This window comes from Barbus barbus, assembly GCF_936440315.1.
Source record: "Barbus barbus genome assembly, chromosome: 25".
Classification (NCBI taxonomy): domain Eukaryota; kingdom Metazoa; phylum Chordata; class Actinopteri; order Cypriniformes; family Cyprinidae; genus Barbus; species Barbus barbus.
Genome location: NC_136753.1, coordinates 28,691,429 through 28,712,295, shown reverse-complemented (window position 1 = coordinate 28,712,295; position 20,867 = coordinate 28,691,429). Strand labels below are relative to the sequence as shown.

The 20,867-nt window shown below is 36.1% G+C and overlaps 1 protein-coding gene across 1 annotated transcript in view; it reads right to left on the bottom strand.

Annotated features, from left to right (window-relative positions):
- Positions 1-15: 15 nt before the first annotated feature.
- Positions 16-20,867, bottom strand: part of LOC306844682 (replication termination factor 2-like) — a 43,738-nt gene continuing 22,886 nt past the window's right edge. Inside the window, exons 6-9 of the mRNA XM_079376992.1 lie at positions 12,031-12,144; positions 10,890-10,941; positions 4,617-4,679; positions 16-917 (exon numbers count right to left, since the gene is read on the bottom strand). Of these exons, the coding sequence (XP_079233118.1) occupies positions 718-917; positions 4,617-4,679; positions 10,890-10,941; positions 12,031-12,144 (429 nt within the window). The 3' untranslated portion in view covers positions 16-717. The remainder of the gene's footprint in view (positions 918-4,616; positions 4,680-10,889; positions 10,942-12,030; positions 12,145-20,867) is intronic.

The window sequence follows — 20,867 nt, the reverse complement described above, 5'->3', positions numbered from 1 at the left end:
GGAATTACGACATATACCTGAAAATGTAGATTCTGGATTTTATTTATGCACCTGTCAGATGAATATAAACGATTACAATATGGGGAACAGCAAAAAGCCAAGAAACAGACAACCACATCAGATCTCATACTGTTTGACTGCGGCAGCGCTTATTCTTGGACATCTACTGCCACCCTGTGGTCAAAAGCAATGTTGAGGGTCAATACTGACAAATGTACAGCAACAGCGCCTGATTTCTCCCAGATCAGACCTTTATTGTGTTCACAAATAATGCATGTTTAAAAGTACTATACCTAACTACTGTAAATAGCAGGATATTTCTGTGATACCGTAACAAGAAATGCTCAAGCGCTTTAGGAACATGCATTTATGCTCCTGAGGAGGACAACAAAGTTATCTGCCTCTAAGTTTGTCTTTTTTACTGCAATACAGTTCATGTTTAAACCTGAATAAAGTGGTTTAAAACAAGATGCTGCTGCAAAGCACAATCCAGTCAAAAAATGATAATGGAAAAGACATTTAACACTCAAGCCAACATTGCTTTCCTGAAAATTAACACTTAAGCATGCAACTAAATTAAGATAATCTTATAAAGGTAAATAAAATGCAATGGTGAAAAAATAAATTGGCTAAAAACAATGCATCAATCCACCAGCCAGAATGTTGCTCCTACAAAGCCTGACCACTAGAGAGCGAGCTTCACTAAGAAGAAGGCACTCAAAAGTGGTAAGGCGTGTGTGTGACCCAGTTGGACATCTGGTCTTTGGTACGTTTGGCAGAGCTGTGGGAGGTGAAGAGTGACTTGTAGGTCTCTGATTTTTCCTTCATGTGCTGGATCGATCTCTTACTGCCAGCGATGGGTCCCGCTGGGGCCTTTAACATCTTAGAGCACTCGCCGGATGTGGACGGTCCAGGAGCTGAGCGGGAAAAAGACAAGCACAGCTTGAGTAATTGAACAAAGAAATGCATGACTTCTCCTGGGGAAGACTGATCTTTAACACCCATTCTTAAAGGAAAACCAAAAATTAAAATTTGCTGAAAATTGATTAAAATAGTTTCTTTCTTTACTGGAACAAAGTTGGATAAATGCATCATTCCGTCACTTGCTCACCAGTGGATCCTCTGCAGTGAATGGGTGCCGTCAGAATGAGAGTCTAAACAGCTGATATAAACATCACAACAATCCACACCATTCCAGTCCATCAGTTAACATCTTGAGAAGTTGCATATTTGTGAGAAAGAAACCTATCATTAAGACATTTTAAACTTCAAACTATTGCTTCCAGCTATAATACTCCATCCATAATATTGATCTTTCTGAAAAAAACCTCCAAAAAACAGGAGAGAAATCTGCACATATCAAGCACTGTTTACAAGACAAAACAGTCCGAAACCAATATGTTGATGGATTTCAAAGTGAAAGGACAACAGGAGATGGATTTGCCACTGGAGGAAGGATCATTATGGATTATGGACTCATATTTTCAACAAAAAATTATTTATTCAACAATTCTTCTCCCCGAGTTACCATCATTTTGGAGAGTATCCACTAAACAAACAATGTAATCAATGTAAACAATGCTGATTACGTTCAGCGAAAGCATGCGCATGCTAAACGTAAACAATGCTGATTACATTGTTTACATTCAGTGGATACGCTTTAAAATGGCACAATACGGTAACTCGGGGAGAAGAACTGTGGAATAAATTCTATTATTGTTTTCTTTGCGTACAAAAAGTATTCAGAGAGCTCTCAGATTTGATCGAAAATATCTTAATTTGTGTCGCGAAGACAAACAAAGGTCTCACGGATTTGGAATGACATGAGGGTGAGTAATTAATGACAGAATTTTCATTTTTGGGTGAACTATCCCTTTAATTGATGGACTGGACTGGAGTGGATTACTTGTGGATTATTGTGATGTTTTAAATCAGCTGTTTGGACTCTCATTCTGCAGAGGATCCATTGATGAGCAAGTGATGCAATGCTACATTTCTCCAAACCTGTTCCAATGAACAAAAACTCTTGGATGGCCTGAGGATTTTTTTCAGCAAACTAACATTACATGTGCCCTTATTCAAAATTCTGCATGACTGTCCTCATTGCACATGATTATATTCTTATTTTAAAGTCTTTCTAGATTATAGCCTTTAAAGCAGGGGTGTCAAACTCAGTTCCTGGAGGGCCGCAGCGCTGCAGAGTTTTGTTCCAACCCTGCTCCAACACACAAACCTAATCTAGTTTTCAAATAAACCCGATTGACTTGATTAGCTGGATCAGGTGTGTTTAATTAGGGTTACATCTAAACTCTGCAGGGCTCCGGCCCTCCAGGAACGGAGTTTGACATCCCTGCTTTAAACCTAATGTGCACATACAGGTTGACAGATATAACAGCTCTCTTTCTGAGGACAAGACAACAGAGAAGCCCGACATACATGTCCCTAAATGACATGGCTACTTCATTTGTATAGTAGGGGTAATTCATTTGTTTGTTAATATCCCGTGTGGCTTGCACAGATTCATGTGAGGACACCACACTTTGAGAAAATGAGGGCTAGTAAGATGTTTTGTTTTATTATACACTGAACAAAACTATAAACGCAACATTTTAGTTTTTGCCCCCATTTTTGGCTGAACTCAAAGATCTATGATTTGTACACAAAAGGCCTATTTCTCTCAAATATTGTTCACAAATCTGTCTAAATCTGTGTTAGTGAGCATTTCTCCTTTGCCGAGATAATCCATCCACCTCACAGGTGTGGCATATCAAGATCCTGATTAGACAGCATGATTATTGCACAGGTGTGCCTTAGGCTGGCCACAATAAAAGGCCACTCTAAAACGTGCAGTTTTATCACACAGCACAATGCCACAGATGTCGCAAGTTTTGAGGGAGCATGCAATTGTCATGCTGACAGCAGGAATGTCGACCAGAGCTGTTGCCCGTGAATTGAATGTTAATTTCTCTACCATAAGCCATCTCCAAAGGCATTTCAGAGAATTTGGCAGTACATCCAACCGGCCTCACAACCGCAGACCATATGTAACCACACCAGCCCAGGACCTCCACATCCAGCATCTTCACCTCCAAGATTATCTGAGACCAGCCACCCGGACAGCTGCTGCAACAATCGGTTTGCATAACCAAAGAATTTCTGCAGAAACTGTCTCAGGGAAGCTCATCTGCATGCTCGTCATCAGCCATTGAAGAGGAGTGGACAACCTAATCAACTCTATGCGAAGGAGATGTGTTGCACTGTGTGAGGCAAATGTTGGTCACACCAGATACTGACTGGTTTTCGGACCCCCCCCAAAACAGTAAAACTGCACATTTTAGAGTGGCCTTTTATTGTGGCCAGCCTAAGGCACACCTGTGCAATAATCATGCTAATTAGCATCTTGATATACCACACCTATGAGGTGGATGGATTATCTCGGCAAAGAAGAAGTGCTCACTAACACAGATTTAGACAGATTTGTGAACAATATTTGAGAGAAATAGGCCTTTTGTGTACAAAGAAAAAGTCTTAGATCTTTGAGTTCAGCTCATGAAAAATGGGGGCAAAAACAAAATTGTTAAATTTATAATTGTGTTCAGTGTATTTTTCATGCTGATTTTAGCATTGAAATCGAGAGGGTCATTGAGGACTTATACTTTCATATTTGTATGATGTGTACTTCAATGCCTATTATTAAATGTACTACCATTCAAAAGTTTGGGGTGATTTTGTTCTAGCAAGAATGCACTAAATTGATCAAAAGAGACAGTAAAGACATTTATGTTACAATAGATTTCAAATAAATTCTGTTCTTCAAGGAATCCTGAAAGAAATGTATCACAGCTTTCACACAACTGTTTTCAACATTGATAATAATCAGAAATGTTTCTTGAGCAGCAAATCAGTATATTAGAATGATTTCTGAAGGATAATGTGACACTGAAGACTGGAGTAATGATGCTGAAAATTCAGCTTTGATCACAGAAATACAATACATTCACATAGAAAAGCGTTATTTTAAATTGTAATTATGTTTGACAATATTTACTGTTTTTACTGTATTTTTGACCTTGGTAATCATAAGAGACTTCTTTTAAAAACATTTTTAAAACATCTTACTGAGCCCAGATTTTTTAACAGTAGTATACATAATTATTTTAATATGCATCATATACTCCAGCAAAAGGTCAATTAAATTAAATAAAAACCTTTTCATTCACTGCTAACATTAAAGCCTGTACTGGAGTTGTGCAACATAACATGAGTTCACTTCCTCTGCTGCCATCTACTGTCCAGATTAATATAATGAATGCATACTACCATAAACTGCTTTCAGCACACTGCACTGCCTACTATGTAAAAACACCCTGGTAACCAGTATGCAGCGATAACGGTTTCACATGACCTGACCATGTTGCATAATATCGGGAATTAATGCAGCAATATATTTCTTTGTAAGTTGAAATTGCATCAGATTTCTAAGAGGAGAAGTGATGAAATACATCTACAGACTCCACATTTTGAACACTGATATGAATGTGCTTTCAAAAACATTTACACATATTTCCATTTAACATGTACATCTAGCCCTTGTGTACTCTGGAATGCTGGGATACCTGAATCACTGCTGCCTTCTCCATTCAGTGGTGAAGATTTAGTCTCTGAGGTGTCAAAGCTTCCTACAAGAGAGAGAGAGAGAGAGAAAACAACAATATTTAGTACTTGTACCATTTTAATAAATTACTACAATTAGTTGTTCAACCACTATTGGGAAGTTCAAACCAGTGTTATTTTAGTATCACTGAGATATTAGAGTTTTTATTAATATTTTAAATTAGTTTTTATATTTAATTTTCAAGTTAAAGTTTTTAATGTCAATATAGTTTGTATAAATTTTATAAATTAATTATTTTTTTAATATTTACTTTCATTTCATATGTTATGTTCACATATGTGCACACGCACACGCGCACGCGCACACGCACGCACGCACGCGCGCACACACACACACACACACACGTCCAAAAGTATCGGAACAGTAAAGACAAATTTGCTCTGCTGGCTGTGGAGTCAAGACATTTACAAATATGATTAAAAGATGAATATGAGACAAAACTACAGAATGTCACATTTTATTATTGGGTGATTCAACACATATGAACACACATAAAGTGTTTTACCATTGTAGCAAATTAACTCAAAAGGGAATTGTATATAAATAATTACAATTAATTATGATTAATTACAATTATTTATATCGGCTGCCAGTAATAACTGATCTGTCCGTCCAGCGAACATTCAGTGCAAGTTTGTATCAACTTTAAGAAAGGATATTACCTTGGCCACAGGAAACACTTTCATATTAATGCATTACAGCATGTAGCGAGGGTCAAAATCGTAAAGAGACATTTAATTTGCAAGGCAGAACCGGAAACTCGTAATCTGTGCACACAACTTAACTAAACACTAACGCAAACTAGTCTAACAAACAAACATACATACGTACAATCACTCATACATGGGGAAAGGGCAAATGGGAGTTGATGGATGAAACCATCAGGAAAACCAGAGAATGCAGTTATGGAAAAAGTCATTTAACCACCTGAGTAAAACCATCAGCGGCGTTTATAACGGGGTCTACAACTTGTACTAATAACCTCTGTTTCGTTTAGTGAAATGTTATACTTGCAATGCGTTCGGTCGTGACGAGTGTCTGGAATGCAGTCTCAGATGAAAGTGTTAATGGTTTCAAGGTTTTGGATTTCTGATCACGTTCTTCCGGGTTGAGGAGTAATGAATTCCAAAGCTGTTCTGAGGTAGAGATGTTCTTCCAGGTAGAGAGTGGAAAAAGAGCTAAGAAAGAGATCTGCTGAGGTCCGAGGAGCTTTGTTGAATAGAAAGACAAGGCCGCAAGGCCTGGCACAAAGCTTAAAGTGTTCAGAAGAGTTCAAGCTCACATCCTCATCTTCTCAGAATCCAACAAAACCGCACACTGAAGTGAGAGTCACTGAAGTGAGAGCTTTATCTGATAGAGAGGTCACACCAAACCGGTGTAGGTTAGTTGTGTATAGGTTTATAGTGTTTTTTTTTACTTCATTGTTGTATGTCTGTATTTATGTAGCACCGTGGTCCTGCGAGGCACGGCATTTCGTTCCACTGTATGTCCCCACATGTAGCGGAATGACAATAAAGCTCAACTTGAACTTGACCTCTGGGGTGTCAAAGAGCCAGTGGTGACTTGATGCATGGTAATTTGCATATGAACTGGACTGGAAGTGGATAAACAAACTATTTAAGATTCCTAGAACACCTATATGTTGCATAGGTATCGACATATAATATACACTCTCAATTAGATCACCCGAAGACGAATTGATAGAGACCAAACATAGTATAAGTGAGTTAATATTAACTAGTGTTCTATCATAAGCGTGCATAAAACAGGATACAGTACACAAGAACATATACAAGAACAATAATAATATACACAATGACCTAAAGATGTGTGTTCATTCAATAGAAAGGTTTTTCTAAGAATGAATTAGAGAAGAGTCCATTTTTATGGCCGAATGTCTCTTTTTCCTAAGCACAAATGAAGTGAGTGTTGCTCTGCCCACATTCCTTTGAGTTAATAAAACAAGTGTTATCAGATGGGTTGCCATGGAACCAGGGGCCTGGAGTCATTGACAGACATATCAGCACCTAGTATGTGTATTGGGTGGGAGGGGTCTGTGACCATTTGTTAATCTAATAACTAATTGATTTGTTAAATCAAATGCAAAATTGTGTGTTTTCCAAATGCTACACCAGCTAAGAAGAACAGGAATTTTTGAGTTACATCCCCCTATCTGATGTGAGCATATGTATTGGAACAGTTGCCTCACAGAAATGTGGATGCTAAAAGAAAAGAGGAAGTCAATTAGAGCTCTAGCATAAACAAAGGGCATGGAGAAATCGAGAGTTTGGAAACCACCAGAAATCAACAACGACCTGATCGGCTGAGAAAACAACAGTAGATAATGACAGACAAATCGTAAAAGCTGTGAAAATGAACTCTAAAAGACATGTCTGTAAAATCACCAACAACTTCCAGAAAGCTGGGGTGATGCTCTGACAATCTACTGTCCTCAGGAGACTCTGACACAGAATTACAGATGCTACACAGCAAGATGCAAACCTCTGACCAGCACCAAAAATAGAAAGGCAAGATTAGAGTTTGCAAAAAAGCACAAAGGTGAGCCAGAAGAGTTTTGGAACTGTATTTATGGACCGATGAGACAAAGATGAACCTTTATCTAAGTGATGGGAAAGCAAAAATGTGGAGAAAAAAAGGGAACTGCAAATGATCCCAAGCATACAGCCTCATCTGTAAAGCATGGTGGAGGTGGTGTCATGGCATGGGCATGCATGACTGCCTCTGGAACAGGCCCTCTCAACTTTCTCATATTCATCTTTTAATCATATTTGTAAGTCTTGACTCCACAGCCAACAGAGCAATTTTGTCTTTACTGTTCCAGTACTTTTGGAGGGCACTGTATATATATATATATATATATATATATATATATAATTATGTTTTCTGAGAATATGTGAGATAAGAGGTTATTCTGATGCTTTTGGATGACTGACATTAAATACACAAAAAATATTAAAATAAATAAATATTATATATTATTAATATAAAGTAAATATTTGTTAAGTCCCACTGTGACATGTTATACTCTAAAACTAAATTGAAATCTACCATACACAGCTTTTCAATTAGCAGCTCATATTAAATATTAACAAAAATGTATTTGCCACAATGCATGACCATTTCAAACTAAATTTAAACGTTCATGTTTACTCTTGCATCTTGTTAATAATGTTAATAAAAAAATAATAATAAAATAAATAAAAAAGACATGTTATGCACCATCTACCCTCATACAGTTATGCATCCCAGCACAGAAAACAACATACTTTTCATCCCTAAAACCACAGGATGATCATTAGGTAATAGACCCTTTTAGGGCCGACGTCACAGTTACGTCACAGCGCTAGCTGGAGACAAAACAAAGGGGGAAAACTGGAGGCGGTCAATTCAAACCAGCGTAGATTCGGCTACATAAGGAGCTTAAAATATCATCTTGTTGTGATGTTGGGTGCCAGAATTGATGCAGTAGACGCTTCAATTTGAAATTAACACATACCTGCTGCCTCTGCCAGACAAAAAAAATGACAACAGCTGTGGTGAAATAAGATAAAACGAGCAGACTGGACAGAAACCATCGTCAAAAATGCTCACGTTTGCAGCGCACTATTCTTATCAGAAAAGGTTCAATAAAGTATTGTCTTTTGTTGTTATGGGGGCGTCTAAAGATTTCTTATGCATCTCACCACTAATGTCGTGTATGAAATAATGTCTGTGCGCATGTGTGTAAAACAACAACCTGACGATTTATATGCTTAATCATTTGTGATTGTATATACATTGTTGTGATTAATTGTGGCTGGAATAATAATGTAGCTGTAAAAATAGTTGCCTATTGAAATTGAAAAATATATATCTTCATGACTAGATAAACAGTGAGTTTGTCTTTACTATACAGGTAAGATGAGAGCCACTAAACCTGAGGTAATCCTGTCAGATCATCCATCCTTTGAGTAAGCGTGTGCGGGTCGGCCAATCTGGTTTCGTCCATTAAAGTTAACCTTTTCAAATAACAATCACGGTCCCGGACAGTGAGTGGCCTTACATATGCAGGTTAAATTGGAATTTCTCCAGTTACTGTAAAAAAAAAAAAAAAAAAACGAACAAACTTCATAGCTAGCGTTAGTGAAGCGGTCAGGGGAATCTTTCTGCCTCCAGCTAAGCTCCGCCCACAGAAAAACATCACAATGTTTACTAACAGAAAATGAAGTGCAGTAAATGCAGCCAGTGTGGCTTCCCCATTTCAGTAGGGCAAACAAAGAGGTTTTGAATTGTGATATCTGGCTATCTTTAGAGGAACATGTCTAAAGGTTGTGTGCCACCTCAAATACAGCAAAAATCCAGAATGTTTTATTTTTCTCTAAATGTTTTATAGCTGACAACTGAAAAATTAAAGACTGCTGCAGATACAAGAAATTTAAAGACACAATCTATTTAAACACGACTAAAGGCAGGCAGTTTTCCCTTCTCTGAATGCTACAATTACAGTTACTGAAGGATAATTACAGTTTCATTCCAGTTTTAATAGAATTTGCATTTGTCAGTGTTTTGTTATCGTTTTTATGACCTCAGATGATTTATAATCATCTCACGGATAATCACGTCAGCTTTACTTTAGCCTGATTCATACTGAATTATAAAAAGTTTCAGTGAATATTGACTTTTGTCCTACATTGATAACTCTTGTCAGTCATTTCTATACAAAGTTTAACCTTCATTCCTCATATAATTGGTAATAAAGATGAAAGGAATGTTATGGGTTCAATATCTATCCACAGCACCTGTGATGTACTGCCAATTACCACAGACCTCATTTAACTCCTCTTTCAGTTTATTAAAAATTGCACTGTATTAAGAAGTGCTTTTTATTCTTTAAAATGTCCTGTCTTGTGACTGACAGAAAAGCAGACTTTCATCACAAGCTTCATATTGGTCCAGTATGCATTTGTTGAGTTTTAACTTCTGAGTTAATTATAATATAACGCTGTTCGATATCAACATCCTTACAGTGAGAACACTCACAAAGGTCTACTGTGCTATTATAGGTGTTAACATGAGACTAGTGTGACTGAAATTCTTACTGAGCTCATTCTTTTAAAGTCACTCAATATTTCAACACAGCTGTCTTGACAAAATGCCGGTAAAGCTGGTAAATCCGGTATAACTTTCACACAATATGCGCAAAAGGACAGGGGCTGTTTACATACAGAAATCTCCACCCACAGGAATTACATCTGTGAGGCAAATCTAAACATCCTTCGATTTAGAAAAGTCTCCTAATCTCACTCCTAATCACAACTCAAACAATGAACTTGGACTAAAAGCAGAACTGAAGCGGATGGTGAACTGCTGTATAACAGCTTTAAAACGGATAAAGCAGCATCACAAAAGTAGCTTGCATGACTTGTGCACCTAGATTCTAAGTCTTACAAAACCAAATAAATCCTATACATGTAATTATTAAAAACTAAAAAGCTCAAAAATGAAACATCTGAAAATCACTTACAATATGAAAACAATCTATAAGTGTATAAATAGTTAAATATTAAATGTAACATGTAAGTTTAAATATCAGTCTCAACACTGAATTTATAATAGAGCTGATAAAATGTAAAAACTGTAACTTGAATGCAATGTAAGTCGCTTTGGATAAAAGCGTCTGCTAAATGCATGAATGTAAATGCTCAATATTTTACATCGATGACAGACAATGACATCTCTGAATTCAATAATCAAATACATTAATTGAAAATTGAGTGTTTAATCTTATTATTATACATTACTGACACTCTATCCTCCAGTTTGATGCTGTTAAGTGCTTTAACACAATCTGTATTGTTAAAAGCGCTATATAAATAAAGGTGACTTGACTTGACATTACAGACAGTGGCATCAAATCATTGTCACATGGCTGATTGTGGCATGCCGCAAAAAAGGTTGGACAGCTCTGGTGAAGCACTGATGATTATCAGTGGACAATTAAACATAATCATAGGAAACATAATCTTGATCTAACTGCGTTTCATATGAAACTAAAGAAACGAATAAGGGCTTGGAATGATAAAGGTGAGTAAATGACACCTTATTTTCATTTCTGGGTCAACTAGTGCTTTGCTGACCATTTGTACAAGAAATTCTACACACTGATCAGAAACGTTAATGTGATTTATAATGCAAACTGAATGTGTTACTGTACCTGTTGAATCCAGCGACTTGGAGACTTTAGTATCTTTGCTCTTCTTTGATTTCTGCATAGAAAAAAACAAAAAATGCCTAAAATGAGAAGTGTTCTTAAAGGAACACTCCACTTTTTTTGGAAATAGACTCATTTTACAACTCCCCTAGAGTTTAACTCCCCTGGAGTTTTACCGTTTTTGAATCCATTCTGCTGATCTCCGGGTCTGGCGGTAAGACTTTTAGCTTAGCTTAGCATAGATCATTGAATCAGATTAGACCATTAGCATCTGCTCAAAAATGACCAAAGAGTTTCGATAATTTTCCTGTTTAAAGCTTGACTCTTCTGTAGTTACATCGTGCATTAAGACCGACGGAAAATTAAAAGTTGTGATTTTCTAGCCGATATGGCTAGAAATATGGCTAGCCGATATGGCTAGGAACCGATATGGCTAGGAACTATACTCTCATTCCGGTGTAATAATCAAGGAACTTTGCTGCCGTACCATGGGTGCAGCAGGCTCAATGACATTACGCAGCACCTGAAAGTAGTCCCCAGCTATATCATTACTAGTTACCTTGTTGGGGACTACTTTCAGGCGCTGAGTAATATCACTGCGCCTGCTGCACCCATCGTACGGCAGCAAAGTTCCTTGATTATTACACCGGAATGAGAGTATAGTTCCCAGCCATATCGGCCTAGAAAATCGCAACTTTTCATTTTCCGTCAATCTTAGTACACCATGTAACTACAGAAGAGTCAAGCTTTAAATAGGAAAATTAACGAAACTCTTCGGTCATTTTTGATGGCCAAATGCTAATGGTCTAATCCGATTCAATGATCTATGCTAAGCTAAGTTAAGCTAAAAGTGCTACCGCCAGACCCAGAGATTGGTTAAATGGATTCAAAAACGGTAAAACTCAACTGTTTAACTCTTGTGGAGTTGTTCCTTTAATGTCTGAAATCATATGAAATGACAAAATATGGAAGTGAAAGCAGTTTTTGCTCATTCAGTATGTTGAAGGTGCATTTTAATTTCCTCATCTCTTACAAATCACATTGTGATAATGAATTTGCTTTTACTGGCAATTTTTAATCTTAGCTTCCACAAAGCACATCCCAAAAACCACTGCAATTCTATATCAGCAAGGCATCAATTTACTTTTGCAGTTTTAGCCTTTAATCGGCGCTCCTCCATAGCCTTCTGTAGCTTCTCCACCTCCTCTTTAGACCCATTCAGCATCACAAGGTCGTCTTCTTGGAAAGGATCTCCACACTATTAAAAAAAAAAACAAGAATGTGAATATTAAAATTACGCAAAAATTTAAAATACTGTTAAATGACTAGTTTTGGCACAAAGAAAAGAATACATAAAAAAGTAGAAGTAAAATAAAAAAAATAATAAATAATTATAATACTTATAATTAAAACAAATTTAAAGAATAAAATAAAATCTAAAATGAAAAAACACAAAAATATGTATACACAATAAAAACAAAAACAATTACAAAGGAATGGCAAGTAATACATTGAATTGAATGTAAAATTTTGAGGTAGAAAACCTGAAAAAGCATTTTCTTGTAAAACAAGATTCAAGATTCAAGATTCAAGACTTTTATTCGTCACATACACAATTATACAGAGTATAACCAGCAGTGAAATGTAAGTCAGGTCCGCTCCAAGGACAGTGCAATTATATAGCAACGCTCCAGTAATCATTATTTACAACTTGTGTAGTAAAGTGTAGTAAAGTCTATGATAAGACTATGATAATACCCAATTACCCCCCCAAAAAAACTGTCTGAAAGCAAAGTGCACAAACTGGAGAACTGTTTTATGTCACTAAAAAGTTCCTAAAGCAGGTATGACGGCTTTGCCTGAAAAGCAGAAAAATGTTGCACTGATGACCAAGTTAACCGAAAGCCAAATGCACACACAATGATAGGCATTCAGCAGCAGCTATTGTCTTGCATACGAGCAGCACTGGCACACACAAGAGCGCTAATCTCCCTCACTCATCAGCAAACGCACGGACCACCAGCCCAAGGGCTCACTACAGGTCAGTCACTTTATGTCTCTGCACTCAGGTTGTGAAAAAACAAGGAGCTAATGCATCTGGAATCATATTTATCTGCAAAACAGGCATCTGAAGAACAGGAGGAGGTGAGAGCAAACCGAGATGAAGATTATGAAGGTAAAGCTGGAGAGAGAAAACAATCTGCAGCATCTACTAAACAAACAAAACTAAATCTGGTTGATGCTTTAAAGTCAACAAAAAAAAAAATCAAAACTGACAGCATTTACATCCTTAATACACATTCCTGATCTTACTGTGCACAATTTCCTCAATGCACGTTATTGCAGATTAAACAAAAAACATTTTTTTGCAAAACAAATGTAACATTTTGGTCTTGTTTCTTAAAAGCTACTTTACATGGACTGCTAAAGTAGCTATTTTTGAAGCTTTTTGTTTACATTCAAAATGCAAATGACTAAAAAACTAAATGATTACAGAAATTTAAGAATTAAATCAACAAACTAATTCTCCACTGCACCTTACTTATGCGTATGAAAGCCATTCTTTAAGACTATTATAATTGCTTTAGTCAACCGTAAACCTGAAACTAGTGTTGTCACGGTAACAAAATTTCAGTATTCAGTACCGACACCAGTGAAAATCCACGGTTCTCGGTACCAATGCAAAACACAAAAACATTTTAATTAAAAAACACACTATTTTTTATTAAAGGTAAAGGAAAGGGAAGTGGTGTGTGGCCATGTGTGTGAATTTGTGCTCTGCATTTAACCCATCCAAATGTACAAAAATGTACAAAAATAAATGCCATTCTTTATACTTATTTAAAATTGTGTTTCAAGTTTTTATGAAAAACAGTAAACAATTTTCACCCAAATTTAATTTGTCTTTTAATTAATTAAATTTAAACACATTTAATTTTTTTTGGTAAATAAAGGGGATTTACTATTAAAATAAAAAATATGGAAGAAATAGTGTAAGATTATTTCTTTAAAAATAAAGATTTCTTAATTTTTTCAACAGTAGTAATAGTATCACATACATTCTACTAAATAATATTAATATATTTCTGGCACAATGTCTTTAAGATAAACTTTTATTTTGACGAGTTGCCTTGAATACCTTTATAGAGCAGTTCTGGAGATGTTGTTTATGTATTTATGTCCTCATTGAGATGATGAAATAACCACGAGCGTCAGGCACACTTCAGTGTATGTAGTAAAAAAAAAACCTGTCTCTGCCATTCATTCATTCACACAGAGACTCGCAGAACATGCAGGATTCATATTTAAATCGACTTTTGCGGCTTAATATTTACAGATACTAGTCCATGTCACGATCTGATTTAAGTGTAATCACCTACTTTTGATTCATTCATTCAAACTTTGACAAATTCCGTGACATTCTGTGCTAAACTGTAAATTCCATTTTTATAAATGGATTCAGAGATTCCGTCCGCGTTTTCTGCGTCGCGGAAATCATAGGGCCGTACGCGTCAAGAACCGGGTTGGGTACTCGTTACCACCGGCACTTAAAAAAACCTGCTACCGTGACGTTTTAATTTTTTTTGTACCGATTTGGTACCGTAGTACCGGGTCTTTTGACAACACTACCTGAAACCATAAAATCACTAACCATAACCATTCACTTTCTAGATCACATTGTGTACAATTCCCTTTTATTATTTTTGCTATAATATTTAGTATAAGCTATTTTTTTTTTTTTACTGCGCTTTCTTATTTTTGAAGCTTGACAGTCCTTGCTCATATTTAAAACACAAATGATCAAAATAAATGTCTAAATGATGACAGAATTTTATTTTTTGTGCATGATAGTAATTTAAATGGACTAAATTGATTACTTTCTTAAAGAAACACTACAAAAAAATAAAAAATAGGCTCATTTTACAACTCCTCTAGTGTTAAACAGTTGAGTTTTACCGTTTTTGAATCCATTCAGCAGATCTCAGGGTCTGGCGGTAGCACTTTTAGCGTAGCTTAGCATAGATAATTGAATCGGATTAGACCATTAGCATCTCGCTCAAAAATGACCAAAGAGTTTCAATAATTTTACTATTTAAATTAAAAATCGTGTACCAAGACTGACGGAAAATGAAAAGTTGCGATTTTCTAGGCCGATATGGCTAGGAACTATACTCTCATTCCGGCGTAATAATCAAGGAACTTTGCTGCCGTACCATGGGTGCAGCAGGCGTGATGATATTACGCAGCGCCTGAAAGTAGTCCCTAGCTATATCATTACTAGTTACCTTGTTGGGGACTACTTTCAGGCGCTGCGTAATATCATTGCGCCTGCTGCACTCAAACTAAGTGGCGCCTGCTGGCAAACTAAGTACAGGGATGCAAACTCATCATGGATGAACAAAGGTGACAAAGACACGCAACTCCATCCCAAAAAAATTAATACAATTAAAACACTTATATTTAATATTTAAAAGCCTTATTATTTTTAACTTTAGAGTTGTGCAGTAAAATTAATTATAAAAATTAACTTTTCATTCATGGATATGACGAAAAAATGTGTCAAGAAAAAAACCTTGTGGAAAACAAAGACTTTTGAGATGACTATTACATTAAATTAAATTACCATTTTATCCAGTAGATGGCATCAGAGGATCACTCTCAGGACAATCACAATCTGGTCTTGATTTTGAATTTATTATAAAATGATGATTATAACAAATATTAGTGTTGTACTGTAATGAAGAAGTATAGCAAGTAAAATTAAATAATGCATTAAATACACTGCAGATACAGATGTGTCAAAAAACAACACACATGGTTGTCTTGACAGCATTCTGACATGTTGTGTAGGATTTTAACACAATGTGTAATTTAAAAAAAAAGCCTTTGGACAGAATGACACAATGAATGTGTTATCTCCTGGGCGGGCAGTTTGTGTTTATGGAAATAAAAACAATACATATATTTTATAAGGTAGCACATATGTTTCTTCTCTTCGCATTATACTCTACAGTATGAGTAACACTGAGCCTTGCTTTCAAGAATTTGCTGATGTTGACAGAAATTAAGACCGATTTCAAGTCTTCACGTCAAGCACAGGAGCCCTAAACGAATGCTGGAGAGGCCCCATACAGGTATTTTGTTTTTATTCCCATCTCGTGGCTTCATGTGATTATTTTGTGCATAATAGCGTTTAAAATCTAAAATTCAGGGCCATCATGTCATGTTTGTTGAATGTTCCAGTGCCAAACGAAAAGGGAGGCCTGCACTCTCTACAGGATCATTCAAGTTAAAGTCCAGGAGACTGCTCGTCAAAGTTTGTGTCAGTCACTTGGTGGAGAAGGGCGAATTGTAAGTATATAAATTCAAAAAAATATTCGACTACATTGAATTTTACTCTGTGTTTGCCCTGTCAGATAAGTGTTTTAATATTGTACATGCTCTGTTTTCAGTTACCCATCAAGTGCTGAAAAGCTTGTTTTTGTCACTTCTTTCACATCGTTGCTGGGTCGGATTAAAGGAAAAGGAGATGGATTTGTAAGTAATATGTAATTAATGTCAAAAACAGCCAAATGTGTTTTTTTTACTCTGAAAGAACATTTTGGTTGTTGCATTCCTTGAATGTTCTCAGTTGGCCTTTAAATTTGTCATGATAAACTAACTTACAGTTTACTACATCATCTGACTCTTTGATAGATATTAGAAATGAATTAAAAGGTATATTGTTGAGATCAATATATTTTATTAAATCAGCAGTGGAGATGAACATCAGGCAGGTCGTGGATATCAAAGGGGACTTCCACAATCTTTGTGTACCCATGCTTCTTGAATATGCCAAGTGTGGTAGGTGTCATTGCAGTTCAGTCTTTACTTATTTTCTTCCATTACTTAAAGGGGTAGTTCAACCAAAAATGAAAATTCTGTCATCATTTATGTTGTTCCAAACCTGTACGAGTTTTTCTTCTGTTGAACACAAAAGAAGATATTCTTAAGAATGTTGGTAACCAGACAGGTGACGGTAGCCACTGACATCCATGGTATTTTTCTTTCTTTGCAACTATGGAAGTCAAAGGCTACCATCAACTGTCTGATGACCAGCATTCTTTAAAAATATATTTTATGCTTAGCAGAAGAAACTCATACAGGTTTGGAACAACATGAGGGGGACTAACGACAACAGTAACAATAACATCATTTTAATTTTTGGGTGAAATATCCCTTTAACAGACCATGCAACAGTATGATATTGTAGTACTGATATTGTTATTAACACTGTTTTTATGGATAGGTTGAGAAATTGAAAGATGAAGCTACCGTGGAAAGGAATGATTTTGCATCTTGTATAGAGGGGATGGAAGATCAAGCAGATGGTATGCATGTGTGAACTCTATACTTACATCTCTTATGTATAATTTATTATAACAAATATTCATTAATATATGACTTGACCTGAAGAAGGACAGATGCAGGTAATTGCACATGCTGATCTCTGACTGTTTAGGTTTCTTTAGTGCAGATCTATGCAGCCGCTGTAAATAATCACAATGGTACACAAAGTCTTAAAGAAAAAAAACACTCATTTAAAAACATATTCATTTAGTGTAAAATGAGAAGGGCTTAGCCTTAAAAAAATATTTGCCATCCTATGCAGCTGGCTTGTCAGTATTGTGGTATTGCAATATTGTGGTTATCACAACAACCCTACTTGGGCTGCCCTTAATCCTGCACTTAAACATTTATTGTATCTCTAATCTGTTTTCATTCAATTTCAGACGAAAAGTGCCACCCAATGCTGCATGTCCTGGCATATCTTCTGCCGCTGTTGCCTGGAAGTCGCTGCAGTGTTCAATAGGAAATTTCATTCCTTCAATTTCCTTTTGTACCGGTATGTTTCACATGGAGTTATTCTTTTAATGATGTCTTGATGCTTTCTAAACTCCTGAAATGTATTAGTTTTTTTTTCCCTTAACTCTAAGCCTGGAGGCATATTGTATCCCTCTACAGCAGTTTTGAGATCGCATCAAAGACCAGACCACAGCCAATCTACATTGCAGTGTTAATTTTGGCAGGCATTTTTGATTTAGTCTTAGTCTTTATCTTGAGACGAAAATGCTTAATAGTCTTAGTCACATTTTAGTCATTTGAGTCTTTCATAGTTTTAGTCGACGAAAAGTCATTGCATTTTTGTCAACTTTTAGTCATTACTTTTAGTCAAACTGCAGTTACCAACATTTATTTTGGTAGCTATTTTATATGTAGTATTCAAACAAAATAGTCATTAATTCTTCTCTCTTTAGACCAAATCAATTAAGCTTAGTTATGAGAAATTTGAATAAAGGATTGAATTTGGAAAAACTGGTATTTTTCAGATACAGTAGGTTTACTTAACAAGTATACATTTATTTAACATATTTTGTTGGTTAACATTTATGACAGATAATTAGGAATGCTGTCCATTTAATACGGAAGGTATGCATGTAATAGCCTACAGACATACATTCAGTTTTCACCCACCTGTTTAAGCTCACTTAAACCATAACGGACTGTATTTCCGTGAGATACTCTACATGAGAGACATTTGGACTGCTGTGTGTGTATTTGAGCTCTGAGAACTGATCGCGCGCTGTATGAGAACTGAAGAAGTGGAGCGTGCGCGAGAGAGAGAGAGCACTTCTATCAGCGCGTTTCCGCCTATCGCACCTTCACTAACTTTAAGTTAATCGACAATGAATTGTGACTCCCGGGAAAAACGGGAGGTCTGGTCACCCACTCCCTAACCCTTCGGGTGCTGAGGCCATTGTTTCAGATCGCTAGTTCGCGTTTTGGTAGCCTTATCCGTCCACTGCGGCTGCCATGCAAACGCACCTTATCCAATGACTGAGACGCACATTTTGAAAGACAAGACAGTTAACTTAGCCTATAGGATGTATTTTGAATGTCCGGTAGTCCTCAAATAACATTTTAGTCGCGTCTCGTCTTGTTAACGAAGATGTGGCATAAATTTCGTCATAGTTTTTATCATCAGATATTAGTTTTAGCTCATCAACGTCTCATCTTAGTCACAGAAAAAAGGTTCGTTGACGAATATTTTTCGACGTCGTCGACGAAATTAACACTGTGAGGCCACCGATCAGTTACATTTTTTAAAATAAAGATATAAAGAAAACAAATAAAATGCATTAAGAGTGTAACAAAAACGAAAGTGGCCTATACTTCTCGCACTTTTTTTTTTTCTTTTGTTAATCTGTTAATTAAGAGAAATATATTTTGTGTAGCCCTATTTATTCCTTTTATAATTTCAGTTTTTCTCCATTCACAGAAGCGCTGCAGGTGTGTGATACGACGATGTGTGATTCCTCACGGTCTGTTGTTTATGCTGCTATTTGCGCATATAAAGCTAAAGCTCTGAAAGGAAGAAGAAAAAATAAGTTTGTTTGTCGGTTTAGGAAAATAATCTAAATGAACAAAATGCTGTCATTATACAATTCTCCGAAATTCACTATGCTGCACGCAAGTTCAGGCTAACTCAAAAACTTGTGTACACAAACTCAGGCCTGACGTGAGATTTGATCGTAGCCACCGCTCACGCCCATATTGATAAATTCCAAGTTTTGCGTAGAAACAACCGTACGCCCAATTTTCGGTCGTACGTTCGTTTCGTAAATGAGGCCCAATGTGTTTAAATGACACGTTTTGTGTTAAATTACATTACACAGTAGATGTGTCATCCATCTTAACACACAAATTGTGTTAAATTTGACAACATGTGTAGTCCCTGAGCACACTCAATACATTAAAATTCTGCACAACGTGTCATTTAACACATCTCTTTTTGCAGTGTATTTACATAAGTATTTTTAGATTTAATTTAAAAACAGCATTTTTTTAAACATTGCCTTAAAAAGGACACATCAAAAAGAGTGTTTTAACTGTAGAAGCTGCTAAATATAGACTTGTTGCTTGTTCTGAATTTACTCTGCATCACTTAAAGCACAGGTTTATTTTTGACATCGGTTTGTCAGATAGATCTTTTCACCCAGGGCAGTCATAACTGTCAATCATAGCAATGACTGACAGAACAATTTAGCGGATTCACTCGTGTTTGTCACTCTTGAAAACAGTATAGTGGACATTCGGTCCTTTTCTTCAAATTGTCAATGGATTATGTAGAGATTCTAGAGAAACAGAGAAAAGCTCGTATAGCGCACCTGACCGAGCTTACTCACACGAAAACTCCTGATAAATCAATGACTAACTACACAATCAATCTCTTATTTACACCGTGTATATGCATTTTTCTATCTCTTTGATTATATTAGGTAGATCTGCAAGCATGTAGAACTCTAAACTTACGAAAACAAAAATTAGTTCCGAGGGGATTCTTCGTATTAACCTACAGAAAACACCTCCGACTGACCACTGCTTTCAACAGAGATGCCTGTGATTGGCTATAATACTCAACACTGAAAAAATATGTGGTACAATACAAGTAAATAAACTTGTGGTTTTGTCATTTGAAACTAGAGCGTGCACGAGTGAATAAATGATGACAGAATATTCACTTTTATGTATGACAACAACTATTTGTTTAAAACTGAACCAATTAGTAACTAATTCCCACATTCCTGATCTTATTGTACACAATTTCCAATTATTGTACATATTATTCCAAATTTAAAAAAGCCTTTCTGCAATAAAAATGTAAAATTCTAGCCTGTTATTTACACAAAGCTACTATATATGGACTGCTAAAGTAGATTTTTTTTTTTTTTTTTTTTTTTTTAAGCTTGACCTTATTCACAATTGCAAAATGCAAATAGAAAAATAACTGACCTAATTATAACAGAATTAGCAAGTATTCATTTAAAAAAATGTAAGCAACTAATTCCCCACTGCCTCTGTGTATGAAAGGCATTCAGGACCTTCAAACCAGTTCTGCTGAACACAACAGGTTACAGAACTGGTTAGACATTGTACTAA